The 21670-nt window shown below is 39.4% G+C and overlaps 1 protein-coding gene across 1 annotated transcript in view; it reads left to right on the forward strand.

The window, feature by feature from the left end:
* Window positions 1–21670, forward strand: part of dnah9 (dynein, axonemal, heavy chain 9) — a 105773-nt gene that overhangs the window by 19863 nt on the left and 64240 nt on the right. The window contains exons 20-29 of the mRNA XM_059531710.1: window positions 1140–2010; window positions 2363–2493; window positions 3545–3671; window positions 3919–4071; window positions 5463–5588; window positions 6893–7132; window positions 8569–8729; window positions 10979–11135; window positions 13033–13137; window positions 21420–21577. Of these exons, the coding sequence (XP_059387693.1) occupies window positions 1140–2010; window positions 2363–2493; window positions 3545–3671; window positions 3919–4071; window positions 5463–5588; window positions 6893–7132; window positions 8569–8729; window positions 10979–11135; window positions 13033–13137; window positions 21420–21577 (2229 nt within the window). The remainder of the gene's footprint in view (window positions 1–1139; window positions 2011–2362; window positions 2494–3544; window positions 3672–3918; window positions 4072–5462; window positions 5589–6892; window positions 7133–8568; window positions 8730–10978; window positions 11136–13032; window positions 13138–21419; window positions 21578–21670) is intronic.

Genomic DNA, 21670 nt, shown 5'->3' on the forward strand with positions numbered 1-21670 from the left:
TCTTGCTTTATGGCAGATCACAGTCTTTTAAGTGCATTACCGCCACCTGTCTCTCAAAACTACAATCTCAATTAGGAGTGTCAGTGGTCCACTTCGGTCATTTCGGTGGCGTTTATACACTTATAAGTCTGCAATCTACCATAAAGCAAGAACAAGACGCCTCAAGCGCCTGCTGTTGAGAACGCGCACAACAGGACGCGCTCAAGAGAGTTCTAACAGTTCAGACATTGCGTGAATCAGAGATAAATTATATAAATACTGTTGTGTTTCTTGCACAGACCGATCGTTTTGTGTCTTTACACATCAATGTTTAATCACGAGCACCAGGGCTTAATTTGGTTTTGTTTGTGTGTGTTTTTTTTTTTTTTTTGCTGTGATTCCCATCCACTTACATTATAACTGATAGACTGATAGACTGGATCAGTTTGAGCTAAAAATCTCTACTGTTTGTGTTCTACTGAAGAAACAAAGTCACCTACATCTTGGAATCCCTGGGGGTAAGCAGATAAACATCAAATTTTCATTTTTGAGTGAACTATCCCTATAAAGTAACTGGTCAAATCTAAGTATTTTACTTAAAAAAAAATTGCCAATACTGATACATAAAGGTAATACAAATTTTTTTTTTAAATATATGCTGAATCGCACATATGATCCACTCCAAGGTTGGGATCATACTGTGTGCGCTGACGCAGTTCACGCTAAACAATGTGAAACCACACCTCATTTGCACCAAACGAAAACTTATTTACACAGTCTGAATCGTTCCCTATCGCCTACATTCTGCACTACGAGCCATTCACCGCACAGGAAATAATACACTGTGAACAAGTGACAGATCTCAGCCAGCTTCTGTTTATAGTGCAGGGGGCGGGGGCTTCAGATTCTAGAGAGCATTTGATTGGTCAGATGATTTGATGAGAAGATGAAGTGCGATGTGACGTCAAAAAAATTGTTGAGCCGTTTTAAATGCAAGTTTTGTCACTGTTTTGGAGCACACTGCCTTATAGATAACCTTAAGTCTAACATATTGATACTAACACCCAAAAAACTTTCATTTTGATTTCATGGGGACTTTCATGGAAAAGTTAATTTCTGACCACCATCACTAACATGCATTTGCCTCGGTTTGTTTTCAGGTTTGACTGTGTGAATCCACACGAGATGCTGGACGAAGCACACAGCCAAATCCAGGAGATGGAGACCATGATGGCCGGGCTCATTGTCTCTGCCAATCTCTTTGAAGTCAACATGTCAGACTACAAACAGCTGAAGCAGTGCCGCAAAGAGCTGCCCATTCTCAAGGAGCTGTGGGATCTGGTCTTGGTGGTCAAGTCCTGTTTGGAGGCCTGGCAGACGACGCCCTGGAGACAGATCAACGTGGATGACATGGAGATGGAGTGCAAACGCTTCTCTAAGGAGCTCCGTGCGCTGGACAAAGAGGCTCGCTCGTGGGACGCCTTCAGCGGGCTGGACGGCACCGTGAAGAATACACTAGTCTCGCTGAGAGCCGTTGCCGAGCTCCAGAACCCAGCCATCCGTCCACGCCACTGGCAGCAGCTGATGAACGCCACTGGAGTGCGCTTCACCATGGACAAGGACACCACGCTGGCCGACCTGCTCCGCCTCAACCTGCACCACTTCGAGGACGATGTAAGAAGCATCGTGGATCGCGCCGTGAAGGAGATGGGCATGGAGAAGGTGCTCAATGAACTGGACGCCACCTGGACCAGCATGGCGTTTGATTTTGAGCCTCATCCACGGACTAACATTCCTCTGTTGAAGTCCAGCGAGGAACTGATCGAAACGCTGGAGGACAACCAGGTGCAGCTGCAGAACCTGATGACGTCGAAGTACATCTCCTTCTTCCTGGAGGAGGTTTCCACATGGCAGCGGAAGCTCTCGGTGACGGACTCTGTGATCTCCATCTGGTTCGAGGTTCAGAGGACGTGGAGTCACCTGGAGAGCATCTTTATCGGTTCTGACGACATTCGCTCTCAGTTACCAGAGGTCGGCTTTCCTGATGTGTTTCTGATATCATTCCTTCTTCTCTGAATATTCATCCGATACTCAGATTTGCAGGAATGTACAAATGGCATACTAAAGATAACATGTGAAACAGACATGTGAGATTCAGATTCAGGGAGCATCTTGTCCTGCCCTCTGGCACTGTGTTCATAGATCTAGATGAGAAATGAAAATGTCCATCGTGTGCGTTTGGCCGAAAACATTTGGATAATTACCATTGGGCGCCTGTGGCCAGACGCACAGATGTTCCTCAGAATGTCAGAGGTTGTTTTGGGTTTTTCCTCTCTGGCAGATGAAGTTGTTTTGACTCAGTCTGACTTGAATGTCTCCACAGGACTCCAAACGCTTCGATGGTATTGATACTGATTTCAAAGAGCTGACGCACAACGCCAGTAAAACACCTAACGTTGTGGAGGCCACCAATAAACCCGGGCTCTACAACAAACTGGAGGACATTCAGGGCAGGTCTGCAGCTGCTTTCTGGATTGATGTGTTTGTCTGATTTGAAAACTTCCTCTATGTTCCTCTCTGCAAATTGAGTCATTATTTAATCACCCTTATGTTGTTCCAGCCCCACGTTTTAAACTATAACACTAACTATAAAGTTTTCTGAAAAAATAAAATAATAATAATAATAATAATAATAATAGTAAATTTCTTCCTCGGTACTTTTGTCTTGTTTTCCAGCTCAAATATTTAAACATTTTAAAATCAGTAAGATACATTTACTTAAGAAGCAAAATGACTTTGTTTTCTGAAAAAAATGCATCAAAATTATGTTTAAAACAAGACAATTTTTTGTTGTTGTTGTTGTTGTTAATTTTATACCTTATGTTGATACATTTAAGAATGAATATCTGATGTCATTTTGCTTCTCTTAAAGTATCTTGGTTTAGGAATAATTCGATATTTGTTCTGGAAAACAAATCAAGTACACTGAAGAAAGGTGAGTTCACACAACAATTATAGTGATAACAACACAGAACAATCCATTGGAATCACTTTCAGAGTCATTTTTGTCCAGTTGATGAATAATAAAATCAATGATAGCCAATCAGAATCCTTTCAACTTTAAGCACTCGATCATTAAAGGTGGCAGATGACTAAACTGCAACACTTGGAAATTGGAATAAACATTGTTGTGTGCTGTCTTACACGCTGATATACAGTACTGTATCGTTATCGGCCACAAAAAAGAACAATGAAGCGTCATAAATCTAAAGAACTTAATATGTCCTTACACTATATTCCACATCTTCTGAAGCCATACAATAACTACATTTTATCATCACTGATAACCCTCTCCTAGATCTCATGAATCTCATTCACAATCACGATCTTTTAAAAAAAAAAAATTATTTGATCATTTGTGTCATGTGACTGACTGCAGATCCTGATTCAGGAATCGCTCATTTCAGAATGCACACATGAAATGCTTCAGTGTACCGTGATGCTTTGGATTAAACTGATTATTTCTCAGATTCAGGGTGTGAGCATCATTCCCCTGTTCTTGCAGATTGTCTCTTTGTGAAAAAGCCCTGGCAGAGTATCTGGACACCAAGCGCTTGGCCTTCCCACGCTTCTACTTCATATCCTCTGCTGATCTGCTGGACATCCTGTCCAGTGGCACTAACCCGCACCAGGTACATCTGCCTCACATAAACACATGTTTATGTGCCTAAAATAATTTAGGATGAAGTAGTGCTTATGGCCAAACTGCAGTGCAGTGCTGCCATTATTTGTCTCTTGCTCCCACTGGATGGCAGTGTTGATTGTGGTTTCTTAAGTTGTCTTAAAGGCACACTGCAAGTTTTCCATATGTCACATTAGGAAAAAATGTAACCAAAATAGCAGCTGTGCAGTTGTGAAGCCGTACATTTTTTCCCTCAGGTTCAGAAGCATCTGTCAAAGTTGTTTGACAATATGGCGAAGCTGAAGTTTGAAATGGACGCAGGCGGAAAGCCCACCAAGACAGGGCTCGGGATGTTCAGTAAGGAGGACGAGTACGTTCAGTTCAACGAGCCCTGCGACTGCACAGGCCAGGTACAGCCAGCCTCGGCATTATTTACCCATAACGCACCACAAATTATCATGAGGGCAATTAGAGGAGTTTGTTTATAGAGACAGAGACACTCTGTGTTTTTATTCTGCAGCATACCTTTACAAAAGGCATTTTAATTAGGAAATATTCATTTATTTATTGGACGACACATGAAATAGTGATAGTGGTACATGCTGCATGCGGGCACATTGTTACAGACAAGAATAATAACTCAGATCTTGTGCTTTGTGGAGATGATGCATGCTTCTACATTTCTAAGTGACTGAAATATGAAATAATCCCACAGATTTTAACTGAAGATGTATAGTATGGCCACAAGTGATGTCCGGAGAGGACAGTTCTCAATATTTGCTTTTAATGAACCTACAAGATCAAAATATCTTGAAGAAGAAAACACTAATTTGGTTTAGGTATTTATTTAACTGAGAAAATTATTAGGCAAAAAAACAAACAAACAAATTACAGGAATCATGGGTTTTATTTTACTATTCAAAGAAAATGGATAGAAAAAACTAAAAGCTTACTGGAAATTAAGCATACATCTAATACAAGAACATAATCAGTTACTAATATTTAGTTGTTTTTGATTACAACAGTCGTTCTCCAGGGCAGAACTCAATATGTTTTGCACATGTGGTGTAATTTGTCATGTTTCAATGCACAATATGCTTACAAAATCCTTAATAGGGTCAAGGACCAAAATTAATTTTCATGCAACAAAACAATAAAGTTTAATTCATTTAAATTTTTTTTTTTTTTTTTTTACATGAATTAGAAATGTCTAATGTCAATAAATGACCAGTCTAATTCTGAACAATAAATGAAGACTATAATAAATTTGTACCATGAAAAAAAAAAAGCTAGTTTATATACCAGAAAATATTGTCAGTCATATTTAGAGCGAGATATTCTATTTAAGGATCACAGTGGAGTCCTAAAATACTATTTTAAATATATTAATATTAAATATGTTTTCTATTTATATAAAATCGGTTTTCTAAATTAAATCAGGTGCAAACACTAAAATGTAACATCTTGTCTTTGACCCAGTAATCAAATGTTTGAATAAAGGGTGAAGATGTCCATTTTTCATGACCAGACATCACTGTTGGCCACTGCTGTACTCGAGTCACGTCTGCAGTCCAGAATATCATAGAGACTCAGAGACAGAGAAACACCACTCATGTGGTTATGTTTGGAGGATCTGCTGTGGATTAAGACTCAGTCTAATCCAGCTCCGGAAGTTCTGTATTCCTGTGGAGTTTTGCTTCGTCTGCTCATGGATGATTAGTTTATTTCTAGTGGAACCAATGTACAGTATCAGGCTGCTGCCAAACCTCCTCACGTCTGGAACTGTGTTACGCTTGTTCAGGTGGAAGTGTGGCTGAACCGTGTTCTGGACAGCATGAGGGCCACCGTGCGTCATGAGATGACCGAGGCCGTGGCAGCCTATGAGGAGAAGCCCAGGGAGCAGTGGCTGTTCGACTATCCCGCTCAGGTACTGAACCAGTGCCTGTAAACATCTCTAGGCCAGTTTCCTCTGAATGACAGAATATTTATGAGGAATTGGAGATATTTCTGGCATTACTACTTTCTGTAAGCCCACGGGTCTGTCTCCATGAGCTTACCGAATCAAACCTCATGAAGGCCTGCTTTTTGGGAGTTTGTGTTTTGTGCGATAGCGATGGGGCCACAGTGGATATCTGTTTAAATCATGATTATTCATTTTATTCAGTGAGGCTGAAACATTTCAGACCAAATCTGGGATTCAAACTCTCATTTAATTCTGTGAATAAAAGTTTAATGAATGAATGTCAAATGAAGACATTCTGCAGTATTTCTTGGTCACTAATCAAATGTGTGACATTGACAGTTTCTTTGTAGCTTCACAAACTGAACAACTAAGCCCAACGCTTCTGTAATGAACATGTTTTCATTTTAATTTAGTTTTAATTCATTTTGATATTGATTTGGAAGCTTAGTCAAAAATATCTGGGTTAAACGACTGGCCTGATGTCATTGTAAAGAAAAAAAGATAGAAAAATTATTTGAATTATATTTAAACCTTTTCATAAATGCACACACATATTCAAGGTTGAATTATTAGATTGATATGTATTATTGATTTTTACTAGCCCTAAAACCAAGTGAAACCAATATAAATTAAGAAAATTATACATTTGTGAGAATTATAATTCATTTATTTATTTATTTGTTTAGCAAGTCAAAATTGTTGCGGTGAACTGAATGTCCCGATGTCAAAATGAATAAAAAAAGTTTTATTATTAATGTTTTTATTATTAGTGTTCCTGTAGCTCAAGTGGTAGAGCATTGCGTTAACAAGTGCAAGGTTAGGGGTTCGAATCCCAGGGAACACATGTTAGGAGAAAATTGTTATCCTGAATTCAATGTAAGTCGCTTTGGATAAAAGCATATCCTAAATGCATACATTTAATATTTCTTAAAATAAATAAGCAAACATAATAAAATTAACTTAATTTAATAAATAAATAAATATAGTTTTTTTTTCCCTTTAATAAATGAAGATGCATATTATTACTTTTTACTTGATGTGTTCACCACATTACGTTTTTTACCATATGTTAAATAAATGCAAAGAGTAGATTTCTGAAAACATGCCACATGTGATTTCTTTATATCGGACACAAACAAACAATATCAGACATACTGAACCAAAGACTGAGACATCTTGACATTCATGTCACCTTTGACTATTGCTATGCTGATCATGTATTTCGGCCTAGTGCAGAACAGAAATGCACCATCTTCTTATTTGGATAGGTGGCGCTCACCTGTACTCAGATCTGGTGGTCGACTGATGTAGGAATGGCGTTCTCAAGACTGGAGGAGGGATATGAGAATGCAATGAAGGAGTACTATAAAAAGCAAGTGAGTCAGTTAAACACCCTCATCACCATGCTGATCGGCCAGCTCACTCCCGGAGACCGGCAGAAAGTCATGACCATCTGTACCATTGACGTCCACGCCAGAGATGTGGTGGACAAGATCATTCAGCAGAAGGTACTGTCTCATCTGTCCTATTGTCATATCCATCCTTGACACTGAATTTCCTTCAGATATCTGCAGATGAGTGCATAAGACAAGATTTAATACTGCCTCCAAAATCAAAGTGCTCTCATGTGATTTGGTCTCATATATTGGCCGCATTTAAAAATGATATGATAGGATAAAAAAAAAAAAGAAAAAGAATGAAACCTGCAACAAATTCAAGATTGCTGCAGGGAGGTTGCAAAACTTTTTAATGTTAGACAGGCTAAAGCATAGAAGTGTAGTAAGATTTAAGTTGTACATATGAAAATATAAATATAATTCTTCAATACTATCATTGTACTAAAGCCAAAGCAATTAATATATTATATGGACAATATTTAGCTTGCAATAAGTAGAATTGTTTTCTCTCCATTATTAGAGTAATGTTAGATGTATAAACATTTCCAATTCAATTAATATAAACTCAAAGTGTAATTTTACTATGCTTTTCATAATCAAAAAAATTATTTGAAGAAATGACATAGGTATTTATTAAGAATATTTCACATTGCAAGAGAGATAAATGCTTAGAAATAAATAAGAAATATATTTGCTCACAAAACTATACATATTTTTTTCTTACTGTTAAAATCTTTAAATGTGAGCAGAATAAAACAATTGCAATGAATCTGAATTCATTTAAAATGTAATTTTGGTAACAGTTTAAAGTTTTTATGTATCATGCGTTATAAAGGTATACAATAATGTTCGTTACAATGCATTGTATTTTTTATATTTTTCATCAAATTTACTTTCTAAAGGTGTGTTCACTTAATAAATAAGTGTTATAATGTATTAATGTAATTATTATTATTATTATTATTCATGAATAACAATAACAATGCATTATAATGTGCATTACAAGCCAATAATTAATGCAATAAAATACTTTCATTTGGCATTATATATAAATGCTTTAAGTAAAGTGTTACCTACTTTTTTATTTTCTGATATAGTCCAGGGACTCTTAATGCTACTAGAATCAGAATTTATTGCAAACACTTTGCATAAATCATGCGAATCATCTGAAAATCAGTGATGGCCTTCAGAAGACCACAGTTGAAATGGTTTGAGCTTTGAGCAGTGCATTACAGTGCATAAGGTGAATGCTGCAGCAGATGCATGAGTTCACTGCGGTGACCAGCACTAGCGTTAGTCATGTGAAAAAGCCTGCAGGCGTCTCATAAGAGGATATTCTATACTGCCTCTATTTGCCTCCATAATCCAAGCCTCAATGTGCTCTCATGTGATTGCTCATATTTTGGTCTCACTTGAAGACCTGCAGTTTAGTAGAATATAAGGCCTAATGAAAGCGCCGTAGAGTGGCTCAGAAGCGCACTAATGTTTTTATCCAGCTCAGGTGAGATATTTTCCTCATGCTAATCCTTCATAATCATCTCCCTCAGGTGGAGAACTCTCAGGCCTTTCTCTGGCTCTCCCAACTGCGGCACCGCTGGAGCGAGAGAGAGAAGCACTGCTTTGCTAACATCTGCGACGCCCAGTTCCTCTATTCATACGAGTATCTGGGCAACACTCCACGATTAGTCATCACGCCACTCACAGACAGGTGAGATGCCAGAAAAATACAGCTTTAGCTTTGGAGTGACTCATTTGAGGAGCCATTAGAGAGCGAACGTGTCCCATCAGATGCCCTTATGCTAAAGGAAGATGGCAGGTTGCTTAGGCGGGTCTGTCTCGACCCTTTGAAACCATCACAAAGCAGAGGCTCTGCTGTTTGATAGTCAAATCAATGACAGTGTGCTTTCCTGAGCATATGGTCAGTCTCTGAGCTCTGCTGACCGAGTCACACGCCTGCCTTTCATTCACATCGAACCGAAACGATGCACAAATACAACACCGGGGCACAGATGGCTTCATTAAGATGCTTACTTTATAGTTGTTTTACTTAACCTGTAAATAAGTTTTTCCAAAATATTTCACTTGTATTTTGCTTAGTTTATGAAACAAAATCAGAATGTGACCCTACTTTACGCAAGCTAAACAAACACTATACAATTAGATTCACGTGATGGGGAATTTTGTTTTGTTGTTTTTCATTAAACTGATCAAAAGTGACAGTAAAGACATTTATTATAGGGATGCACGATATTATCGGATTGATCTCGGAATCGGCCGATAATGGAATTAAATGTAAATATCGGCCCGATATGAAAAATTATGCCGATATGTCTTGGATATAAGATTAATATGTTAACTCACATGTGTTCAGGGTGTGCTAGTGATAAGATCATGTCAGCAGTGAGGTGCATTCTTGAAGCTTTGTCTAAATGATGATTAGATTCACTGTTTTGGATCACTGCATTTAAACTTAGAAAACACTTTTGGTGTATGATAGAGTAAACAGTAATAGCATGCAGTAAGGAGCAGTTTGGTAAAGAGTTTTATTTGATTTATTTTATTATTTATTTAGATTTATATGATTTATTCATTAATGTGCTATACGTTTATTTATTTTTTAACAAATCATAAGCTCTAAAAGATTTTCAGAATTGTTACAACCCTTTTGCTTTAGACCATCTACATATGTAAAATCTTAAAATAAAATGTTAGAGTAATCTTTCTGGGGGAAAATGCACTGATTGATATATAGTTAATTTATAGTTATTTTCAAAGCTTCAGTGTACTGTCAAAAAACTTCATTTTTGTTTATTTAATTCTAACCAATGAGTTCTTGTTAAAAAAAAATATATTTATCTTATAATTTCTACACAGGAGAGACTTGCTGTTGTTTCAAAACAAAAGGAAAAGTATCGGTTTCGGTATCAGCCATAATTAGTTGAAAAATATCGGTATATCGGATATCGGCAGAAATCCAGTGTCATTCATCCCTAATTTATAATGTTAAAAAAGATTTCTGTTTTAAATAAATGCTGTTCTTTCAATCTTTCTATTCATCAGAGCATCCTGAAACATAAAATGTATCACAGTTTCTACAAAAAAATATTGATGTTTTCAACATTGATAATAATCAGAAATGTTTTTTGAGCAGCAATTCAGCATATTAGAATGATTTCTGAAGGACTGGAGTAATGATGTTAAAAATTCTCAGCAATAAATTACAGTTGACTCTATATTGACATAGAAAGCAGCTATTTTAAATTGTAATAATATTTCACAATGTTTACTGTATTTTTCAGCCTTGGTGAGCATTTCCGTTCAAAAACATAAGCAATCTTGCAGAGCTTGTACTTTTGAGAAAAAAACAAAACAAACAAAAAAAAACCTTCTTAAGAGTAATTGTTTATTATTGGAGTCCACTGGATCTGCTGTATGGTTTTGATTCAGTATAAAGATCTGGCTCATAAGAGTCATTTTTAAGGAGTCAGTCTGTTCTGATCGTATTGTATATTTTGATTCACTTAAGAGGAACAGCATTAGATTGTTCTTCCTGAACCAGCAGAGGATGTTGATTCAGGAGCATTGCCTGTTTGTGTTAATCACGTAAAACCGTGCCATCCTCATCTATTAATGCAAATGATCTTCACCGAAGGACTCTCCAGGGTCAAAGGCTTGCCAAATAGCCTTGCTTAAACACATAAAACACCTCTGTTCTGCACACAGGCCATCAGTAAATATACCAAACTCAGCGTTAAAGGTAAGGTAAAACCTGATCCATTTAGCAGAGCTCTGTCTCCCAGAATCGAGCTGTTTGCTCAGGCTGATCACATCAGCAGCACACTGTAATAGCAGGACTTCAGCCGCTGGCAAATACTTGAATTTGAGGAAGTCTGTATTTATGTGATTGAACGTTTATGTTTGTTTACCTGAAATGTCCTTTTCTCGGCTCAAACGCAGGTGTTACATCACTCTGACGCAGTCATTGCATCTTATTATGAGCGGAGCGCCTGCCGGTCCGGCCGGCACTGGAAAGACCGAGACCACGAAGGACCTGGGCCGAGCCCTCGGCATCATGGTCTACGTCTTCAACTGCTCTGAGCAGATGGACTACAAGGTGACGAGAACAGAGAGTAGCACGACTGTACACACTCCTGGGGTCTAATTTATAAAACTTTCCATAGATTTCATCCTAAAAGTGCATGTAGGCACAAAAGCTAGATTTTGCACACGCACAAAAGTTTTCAGATTTCAGAACTTGCACAAAAATCCCTTTGTAACTCCCAGTCAGGGGAAGATTGTGCGTACCTGCATATCCACCTCGTCTCCTCCCCATAATAATCATATATGGAGCTTACAACATCTTGTTTTACTATGCATAACCTCATCTGCATATCATTTCCATGCATATTGACATGCACATATTTAACACCGAGACATTAAGGAAATATGAGATGGGGACTATAATGCCATTTGTCGCATACACATTAATTTTTATTGCAAAAAATTATCCAGTATCCTTGTTATGTTTTATAATAAATATATGAAAATATCCGTAAAAACAAAATGGTTTAAAGTTGTTCTAAGATATATTTTAGAATAGAGTTATATTCTTTTACATTATTTACACTGGCCAGATATAGAGTGGTATTTTTCCTAATGTTGTGGATATGCCTTCACATGACATCAACACATCCGTGCAGCTGTGGTTGTACAGTAAGCTATTATCATTGGTCCTATTCAAACCGAACAATGGACCGTTCAACCTCTGAATCCAGCGATGTTTGCCATAATATCGAAGCAAGTGCGCATCATTGATCATTGCTCTAGCTTAAATATTTCTCATAACATGTGATCTGTAGTTTAGTTTAAAGGTGAATTATTGTGCACCTATAGCACCCCCTCGCTGTCATTAAAACAGCATGCCACGGGAAAAAACGCCTATGCATGTTTCTATGCCCATTTTGTGCATACACAACGTTTATAAATGAGACCCCTGGGCTTTTCTTTATTGGGTTGTTCTGTTTCTTATATGTATTTGCCAGATCTTACTAATATGGCTTATGTAGACCACCTGTGTTCGAATGCAGGCAATGGAAATGTGCTTGATTTTATTTTCCATTCCCAGCATAACAAATAAACAGGTATGCAGCAGGAATATTCTTGAGTATTCTGTAGCACTAGTAAAAACCAGGGGCATTGCTAACTGATCCCAGTGAAATACAGCTGTGAATTATTAATAATAAATAATTGTCTGACGGTGGAGATAACTGTATGTTGTCCTGAGTCAAGTCATGTTTACAGAATCAGTGATAGAAACTTCATCAAATAGGAGACAAATTAAAAAGCAGCTCAACTGAAGACAATTTGAAATGTTGATTCAGTTCAGTTCAATAAGTGCTCAATACGTGTCAACATTGTAAAATCCATCAGTTATGACAAAAAGTCAGTTCAGTTGTAAAGCAGCTCTGGAAGGCAAAAGTAAATTATTCAGATCAATTCAGTTCGCTCTAATGATAGCTTTATTTACATCTGAAGCCATGTCTGTATTCAGGCCTCATCTGCGCTCTATATAGTAGAGACGCAGTGATCTTCTGCTGTGACTGCAGAGAGGAGAAGACGGCCTCAGGATCACAGACGCACAAAATCAATCCCTGGTCATCTCTCATCAAATCTCAGCCAGCGCTACAAACACACACACACACACACACACACACACACACACACACACACACACACACACACACACACACACACACACACACACACACACACAGTGTTCAGAATATGAATGCGAGTTTGCAAATGCTGCTCATCCATCCAGAAAACGTCTGCTTAGCATTTGTTGTTCTTGTTTATAAGCTGGAATTTCGGTGGAGCAGGAACCGTGAACTCGTTTTTAGAAAACAAAAGACAACTGCATAATTTTACATGCTTCTGTTTGTTGCGATTGATGCTTTCCAGCGATGCACCCGTAACTCTGTGCTGTCTCTTGCTCGATCTGTCTCTCTCAGTCGTGTGGCAACATCTACAAAGGCCTGGCGCAGACCGGAGCCTGGGGCTGCTTCGACGAGTTCAACAGGATCTCGGTGGAGGTGCTTTCAGTGGTGGCAGTGCAGGTGAGTGACTTACACCCTGATGAAGAACAACAGCCTAAACCTAATTTATTCCATTGGCTTAGAAACCTGGAAACAAGGGTTTTTTATTACACGATGCACAAATTAAACAATTGAGTGAATTGCAAAATAATTACACATCGGTATGGGCTAAGAAGTTATCCCTAAATGATCTTGTAAAGTAATTTTTGTGTTGACATTAGCATTAGACTTTAGGCAATAGAAGGGTTTTTTTTTTAAGTAGCATAAGGAAGAAATATTTTGATTCAACATAAATAATGACAGTAAATGGATGTATATCTGATCCCCTTAAAGAAGGTTTGATCCCCCCGATGGACGTGAAAATTAGATGTACTGTAGTAACCTAGAAAGTAACCTATGCATAAAATGGAGATTTACTTGTAAATATGAAGATGCATCTCTGTAACTGACATTACTTATGTGGTTAAAGTAAATACTCTGTAAAAAAAATCTGTTTTTGACCAGTTTTGCTAATGAAAATAATACCTATAAAGCCATAGCAGAACTCTCTAGAACTGTTGGGGAGATTTATCAAAACAACAATAACAATAGTGTCTAAAGCCTCTTGGTTATTGAACTGTTGTATAAATCAACTTCACATTTGCAATTGTTCAGATATTGGGGAGAAACGTCTCTAGGTTACGAATTTAACCCTAGTTCCTCGAAGGAACGAGACGCTGCGGGGAAACGCCTTTGGCAAGATCAACTCTGAATATTGTGTGCAATCTGTTCAATGGAAGGGAGTGACGTCACGGGTGGGGTGACGTAGCGACGAGGAAGCTATAAAGGCATGTGCCACACAGCTAGTTCCTTCGAGGAACTAGGGTTACATTCGTAACCTAGAGGCGTTCCTCTTCAGGAACTCGAGCTGCATCAAGCGCTTTGGGGAACGATGTGCCAACGCTGCCAGACTACCAATCCCCTGCCTAGTGTGTATCTGAAGAGCATAGCTAAGGCAAGAGGACAGAAGAGCCTGGAGTGGCTCGCATATCGAGATTGTAAAAACTGGCAAATGTAGAGGCCGTGGACCATCCCGCAGCGTTGCAGATGTCCAAGAGGGACACACCTGCTAGAAAGGCCTTAGAGGCAGCCATACCCAGAGTAGAGTGAGTATTGGCTCCCAAAGGAAGGGGAAGACCAGAGGACTCATAGGAGACGTTGATAGCCTCGACTTTCCAATGACTAAGGGTCTGCTTAGAGGCAGGGAAACCCTTTTTAGGAGGACCGTAGCAAACAACCAATTGGTCAGATTTTCTCCACAGGGCAGCTCTGTGGACAATTTAGCTTCTCCTGGTCTGGCTCCCGAAAGGGAGGAGGGCAGAAGGCCTGCAGTACTATAGGTTGGGAACAGAGGGAACTTTGGGAACATAACCCGCTCGAGGGTATAAGAATGCTTTGGCCATACCAGGGGCAAAGTCTAAGTAGGGAGGGGCCACCGAGGGGGCGTGAAGATCTCCAACTCTCTTTAGAGAAGTAATAGCCAGTAACAGGGCAGTCTTAAGGAGCCAGATGTCTATCTGAGATACCTTGTATTGGCTCAATTGGAGCTTTACAAAGAGCCTTTAACACCACAACCAAGTCCTACGGGGGAATACGGGACCGGCCTCAGTGCACCACGGAGGAAAAGTGTAACTAGGGGGTGTCTACCCACTGACTGACCGTTGAAAGGGATGTGGTAAGCAGCTATGGCCGCCACGCACACCTTTAAGGTGGAGTGAGTTAACCCCGCAGAGAGCCTAGCTTGTAGAAACTCCAGAACTGTACCAACTGGGCAGTTAACAGGGTCAAGCTGGCGGTCTCTGCACCATGAGGAGAAGAGCTTCAACCTCAAGGCATACAGTTTCCTCGTAGAGGGAGCTCTGGATTGGAGGGGGGGGGGGGTCTCAACAACCTCAGAGCCGCATCTACACATTTCATGAACATGCGGGGTGAGAGTGCAAGGCCAAAGGGAAGTACTCGATATTGGTGGGCTTTGCCCCCGAAAGCGAACCTCAGAAACTCCCTGTGTTGTGGAAGGATGGATATATGGAAGTATGCGTCTTTGAGATCTATTGTGACAAACCAGTCCTCAGATCTAATTTGAGCTACAACCTGTTTGACAGTGAGCATTTTGAACTTCAGTGACATTACTGAGAGGTTTAGATGACGTAAGTCTAAGATCGGCCGACGATAGCCTCTTTCTATTGTGAGCAGGACCCATTGAGATACATTTGGCAGTAGTTTCCACGCTGCTAACTAATGTACTAAGGGAATCAGTCTCTCGAGACTGACCTCTGGTGTAAGAGGCCCCCGAAGGGGGGGCGAGCGTCTCAGCTCCGCTACGCTCACGGGCGGAAATAACTGAGAGCAGTGCTCGCTGGAAGCCGCTGCGCCCTGAAACTCTGGCAGGGTTGGCAGACCCACCTCCCGAGGCCACTGAGGTGAGACAGGCACCGTGTAATGAGGTGGACACCGCTCTACCCCAGTAGGGGACGCCTTCTGTAGTCGTGACCGAAATGCGTCATGACTTCCTGGCAGTGGACCTCCCAGCCTGGAGTACAGCTCCATCGGATTCGGATTAGGCTGGTAAGTCGCTGGACCAGAGCGTTGCTTCAGCCTCTCGTCCTGAAGCGGGGAACACGGACAGCGATGACGAACGAACACGCCCACTGCTGGAGCGATTCTTGTTCTCGAGTCAAGAACCGGTTGCATTGGTTTTCGGATTACCAGTACACTGAACCGAGAATCGTTTTTGTCGGACACGTCCGATTTGAGAACCGATGAGCTGATTCTCGTTCTTGAGTCAAGAACCGGTTGCATCGGTTTTCGGATCACCAGTACACTGAACTGAAAACCGTTTCTTTCGGACGCGTCCGATTTGAGAACCGATGAACTGATGATACTGCGCATGCATGTAATTTTTTTAAGTATTTTGTTAAACATCGGAAACTGTGATAAAATAACTATATTTTATTTTGCTTTTTTTTTTTTTTTTTTAAGATGAATGATTCTAATCTGTATATTGTAGATACTGTATAGGCCAAAGGGGTTTTCAGGGAAGTTGGACAATAATTAAGACTCTATGTTTAATAGGAATAAGGGATGATTTATGAAATATCTGTACTGTATAGTTAATGACGACACATTCACAAATTGAGTTTGTAGTAAACAGAACATGAACACGAGTAGAGCAGCTGAGGAAACTGAACTGCAGCACGTGCCGGTTAGAGTGATTCTCGTTCTCGAGTCAAGAACCGGTTGCATCTGTTTTCGCATCATCAGTACACTGAACCAAAACCGTTTCTTTCGGACGCGTCCGATTCGAGAGCCGAGGAGCTGATGATACTGCGCATGTGTGATTCAGCTTGAAGCAGACTGACACACAGAGCGTCTGAACCGAACTGATTCTTTTGGTGATTGATTCTGAACTGATTCTGTGCTAATGTTATGAGCGCGGGTAAACCGAGGGCTTGGATGAAGGGCAATCTGGCGAAACGTAAGTTCATTTAATTAAAAATACATCACAATGGATTATGTATAGTAAGTGGATCATGGTTTCTGCGCTGATAACACCTAATTTATTTACTTTATATCTTCAAGACTTAAATCCTCGTATGCACATTATTGCTGTTACTGTATTTGGGTGCGTTGTTGCAAAACTCAAATGTAAACTTTTCATGATTATGAGGTTTTTAACTGACTAAAGTTATGATTACTGACTTTGATATTTGATAGACGTGACGCCATTACGTCATATCGCCAATGACGTCATTACGTCGAGCGTAAAAGAACCGCTGAACCGTTTTTTTTTTTCAACCGGTTCATTGAATCGAACCGTCCGAAAGAACCAGTTCGCAGAAAAGAATCGAACTTCCCATCACTAATGCACACACAGAGCGCTTGCTCTTGCTCACAGAGGGAAGTCGTGGCCTAATGGTTAGAGAGTCGGACTCCCAATCGAAAGGTTGTGAGTTCGAGTCCCGGGCCGGCAGGAATTGTGGGTGGGGGGAGTGCATGTACAGTTCTCTCTCCAGCTTCAATACCACGACTTAGGTGCCCTTGAGCAAGGCATCGAACCTAACTGCTCTCAGGCGCTGCAGCATAAACGGCTGCCCACTGCTCCGGGTGTGTGCTCACAGTGTGTGTGTTCACTGCTCTGTGTGTGTGCACTTCGGATGGGTTAAATGCAGAGCACAAATTCTGAGTATGGGTCACCATACTTGGCTGAATGTCACTTCACTTTCACAGAGCGCTTGCTCCGTGACGTCACACCTTTCCATTGAACAGATTGCACACAATATTCAGAGTTGATCTTGTGAAAGCGCTTGACGCAGCACGAGGTCCTGAAGAGGAACTGCACTCTTGCTGGAGTGATATTACTGAACTATATCATATGATATAAATATAAGGGTCATTTTTTTCAATCATATATTAAATTTTAGATTGCATTTTAATAGGCTTCATCGTGAAGTCAGTCGTCCTGCATCAGGTTCATCAGCTACTGCATCAATGTAAGATGATGGACAGGTCTGGAGGAGATGGCTGAATTAAGTACCTTAATCTTTTGAATGCATTATTTTTTCCATAATTATTCACATCATATTAAACCGTAAAAATGGACAGCCCTATTTGAAATGCAACCAGGGAATGTTTTGGCCTAAAAATAAAGATATAATACATCAGAAAAGCACTACATGAGAAAAATCCAGCCTTTATGATACACTCAACAGTTATATCAGCTGCTTATATGTCACATCATCTCATAATGCCGTGGCATCTGCTGTTTGCCATTGAGATTTTATGCCTTGCAATTCAGAGTTTACGCAAGAATGCTGCAGTGCTGCAGACACGCACTGTAGTCGAATGAATCATCTTCATAACGCTGGCAGACGTAATTTGCTCACAATGGCTATTATGTTGAAGATGATGGGCATGATTATAAAGAGTCTGATGTGTAGCTGCTCGTTCATCTTGAGATGCATTTTGTTGTGATACCCTGCGACAGGTTTTAATGGCCAATTCCTGAAAAGGTGCACTTTTTCCTTTGAAAGCGAGAAAGACTTGAAACGTTTGTATCAAATGAAAGGTATGATACAAAATGAATTACCTTTTTCTTTTGTAGTGTTTTCAGAGAGCAGCTGTCACAAAGAACAATTTACAGTAAATCAGAACATCAGAGTAATGATAGCGAGGCGTGTGTCAGGCCGTCTGACAGGAAGCGACTGCCGTTTTTAAGTAGGAGGATATTTCGCTGGAATTTAATCCATTAAAATTTTATTCTCACAAAGACAGATGGAATCAATTTTCCATTTGGTTAAGCTAAACCAAACAGAAGGGCCTCCACACTTATCAATATTGAGACAAATGAACCTGCTCCAGCGTTCACCTCACCACCGCTCACCATGGGAGGGAAACAGATTTACAGAGGAGTGTCCCCAAATATCAGGCACTTTGTTTTCATCTTTTCATTAATTACGAACAACGAGGCTGTCCTCATTTACTCATTCTCATGATGCTCCAAACATGTATTTATGCACATGATGCTTAGAAAAATGCCGGAGCTGCTCTGGTACACACAATGGAATTGAATGGGGACCAGGACCAAAAACATCCTAAAAAAGAGGTTCATATAACTTCAAGTCACAGTAGCACTTTATACAATGCAGGTGGTTTCACACTTATGAACAGGAAAATAACAGAGATTTAAAATTCATCCAATATGAGACAAATTCAAAATCTACAGTAAAGCCGCTCCACAGAAGGCAATAGTGTCATTATTAAGATCGATTCTACTTTAGTTCTCATCCCATAGTGCTGATAGTGATAGTAAAATAATTAATAGAATTGAATATTTTTAGGAGGTTTAAAAGTAACTTTTGAAGTCATATGATAATTTTACTTATCAGTAAAACCAGTACACACCAGCACCGGTAAATTGCCGTAAAATTACCAAAACAATTTTACCAGTAAATGCAAAAATGCACTGTTCACACAGGCAATTCCGTTTAGTCTTTTTACTGGTAAGCAGTGTTTTTGTTAATGTTTTCATTTTTGTGTCATTCGTTCACATTTATGCAGCTGCTTTGGCCCAGAGATATCATATTAGATGACTTTAGACATTTGTTTGATTTCCGTAAACAGCGTGGAGTAAATGCGACATCTGCATCAGAATTTTATGATTGGCCAAGAGTAGACGTCTTGCGTCAGTGAGTTTTGAACTTGTACTTGTTCATACCAGTAATCTCGTTCTGCGTTCACACAGAGCACATCACCGGTGATTTCCTGGTAACGTTACAATGTCTCGTACCAGTAAATTGGCAGAACACTTTGAAAAGGTCCTGTTCACACATGATCTCTTAACAGTAATATACCATTATTTCAGTTAAGACTTTATGTGTGAAAGACCCTATAGTTCACACCATTCATTGTTTGAAAAAGAGCAGCTTGGACATTCTGGTAAACATCTGCTTTTGAGTTCTACAGAACAAAGTCAGTCAGATAAATAAAGATATTAAAGATAACTTAATGTTTAGTTTTGAGTACCCAAACCCATTCATATTTTCCGGTAATTTCTACTCTTGTGTCCCGGTCACCCTCTTAGGTTCTTCTGCTGTTTCAGCTCTTAATGCACGCCTGTGCGTGGCTTAGCTGCTCTGCTATAGAACAGCATGTAAAATTCATGAAGGCAGTGTATATAGTGTGGGGTTTGGAGTTCACTTAAGGCCATAGCAGGGTACAACCTCATATCTTATTCCATCAGCTCTCCGCAATATCTGACTCATTTTTAATGTTATATGTCAGTGTTTATCTGCTAGCAGCCTGAACTCTATCAGACTGTCTTCAGTGCTGCGAGCGGCTGAATCATTGCTGTTTCAGACACTAAACCCGTCCTCACACCCTGTTGACAGGCTAACCATTCGCTGTAATCCAATTAGATCTTTTTTTGATTGCCGCTTCAAAAAATATTCCATTAAAGCACAGCCTGCCTGTATCCTGATCTAGCATTCGTGCTTCCCATCCTTCTCTCTCCACACTGACCGTTGGCTAATATGAATTTGTAATATAAAATTTTGTTTGATTTTTTCATCAAGGTACGTGGCGGGAGTGAATGGATTTGGCTGTTTGAACAGATTTACGTCCTAGTATGACATGCCTCTTGTACTGTAGGCTGTAAATGAGTCATAGAGCGTAACCGCAATCACTCACTTCTCAGTGGCCTTGCTTCTGGAAGGATTTTTTCATACTGATTTTCTCTAAAAGGATTTATAAAAATTTTAAAACAAGAGTTTACGCCATTAACCAAACAACTCTGTTTTTCTTGAAAAGTCAATTTGATTTGTAAAAAAAAAAAAAGAAAATCTGCAAAATACTCAAATTTACGGAGCCCCGCACATGACATGCAAGAAAAAATAAATACATTGTGTGCATGGTTTATTAATTTGTTCCCTCGGTGTACTAAAACATGCACACAATTACTATTTCACTCCATTGATTTGCTTAATGGTGCACACAATTTACTAATGTGTGCACTATTTAACAAATCAAGGGAACAAATTAGTATATTGTGCACACAATATATAAATCGATGGAATGAAATAGTAAAACGTGCACACGATTTAGCCTACTACTTTTTTCCCGCATGCAATGTAATGCAATGCAATACAAACTAATTCTTCACGAAGCATGTAGTAATGATAATAGTAATTCACTTTAAAATATGTTTTTATTGATTAGAAATATAAAAATACTGTTTCAAGGTTGTTTATATTTATCTGATATATTTAAATTAGATTTTTTAAGTTTTTCCCCATTAATTTTCTTTGCATTAGCCATTTTTACGTTTGTGTTACTTTATCCTCAGTGTTGTAAGATTTTATCTGATTTTATTGTGTATGTACAGTATATGCAAAAAAGTTTGTTTTTAAATTTATTGCAAAACAGTCTCAACATGTACAGAAACAGAAAGTCGCGGACAAACAGTTTCTGCTGAGCTCCTTTGCATACTAACATTGACTTCTCTGATAAACAAGTGTTTCTGTTAAACACAATCTTTATTCCACCTTTATCAGATGTTTAAATAATTGCTAACAATCTCAGAGCTCATGGCTGGTCTCTCTCTCTTAAAGATTTTTGAGAGAAATTGATTGAAATTTTGACATCCAGCTCTCTGTTGTGCTTTTTGTTCTCTCTTGTGTTGATTTATTCTCTCTTTCTCATTGGTGACTAAGTGCAACTAACACATTCTGTTCCATTTATATTTAAATTGCTGATGTGTGATCCATCAGGTAAAAAGTATTCAAGATGCCATTCGAGACAAAAAGAAGAGGTTTAACTTCATGGGCGAAGATGTGAACCTGGTCCCGTCGGTGGGCATCTTTATCACCATGAACCCGGGATACGCCGGCAGGACTGAGTTGCCAGAAAACCTCAAGGCTCTCTTCAGGTGCGCTGCGGATTTGCATTTCATTAGGTGCCATTTGCTTTTAAAGGGGAAATATGACAGTTTAAATATCGACATCTGCATCCTGGTTATAAG

This window comes from Carassius carassius, chromosome 40 (genome assembly GCF_963082965.1).
Source record: "Carassius carassius chromosome 40, fCarCar2.1, whole genome shotgun sequence".
In the NCBI taxonomy this organism is placed as follows: domain Eukaryota; kingdom Metazoa; phylum Chordata; class Actinopteri; order Cypriniformes; family Cyprinidae; genus Carassius; species Carassius carassius.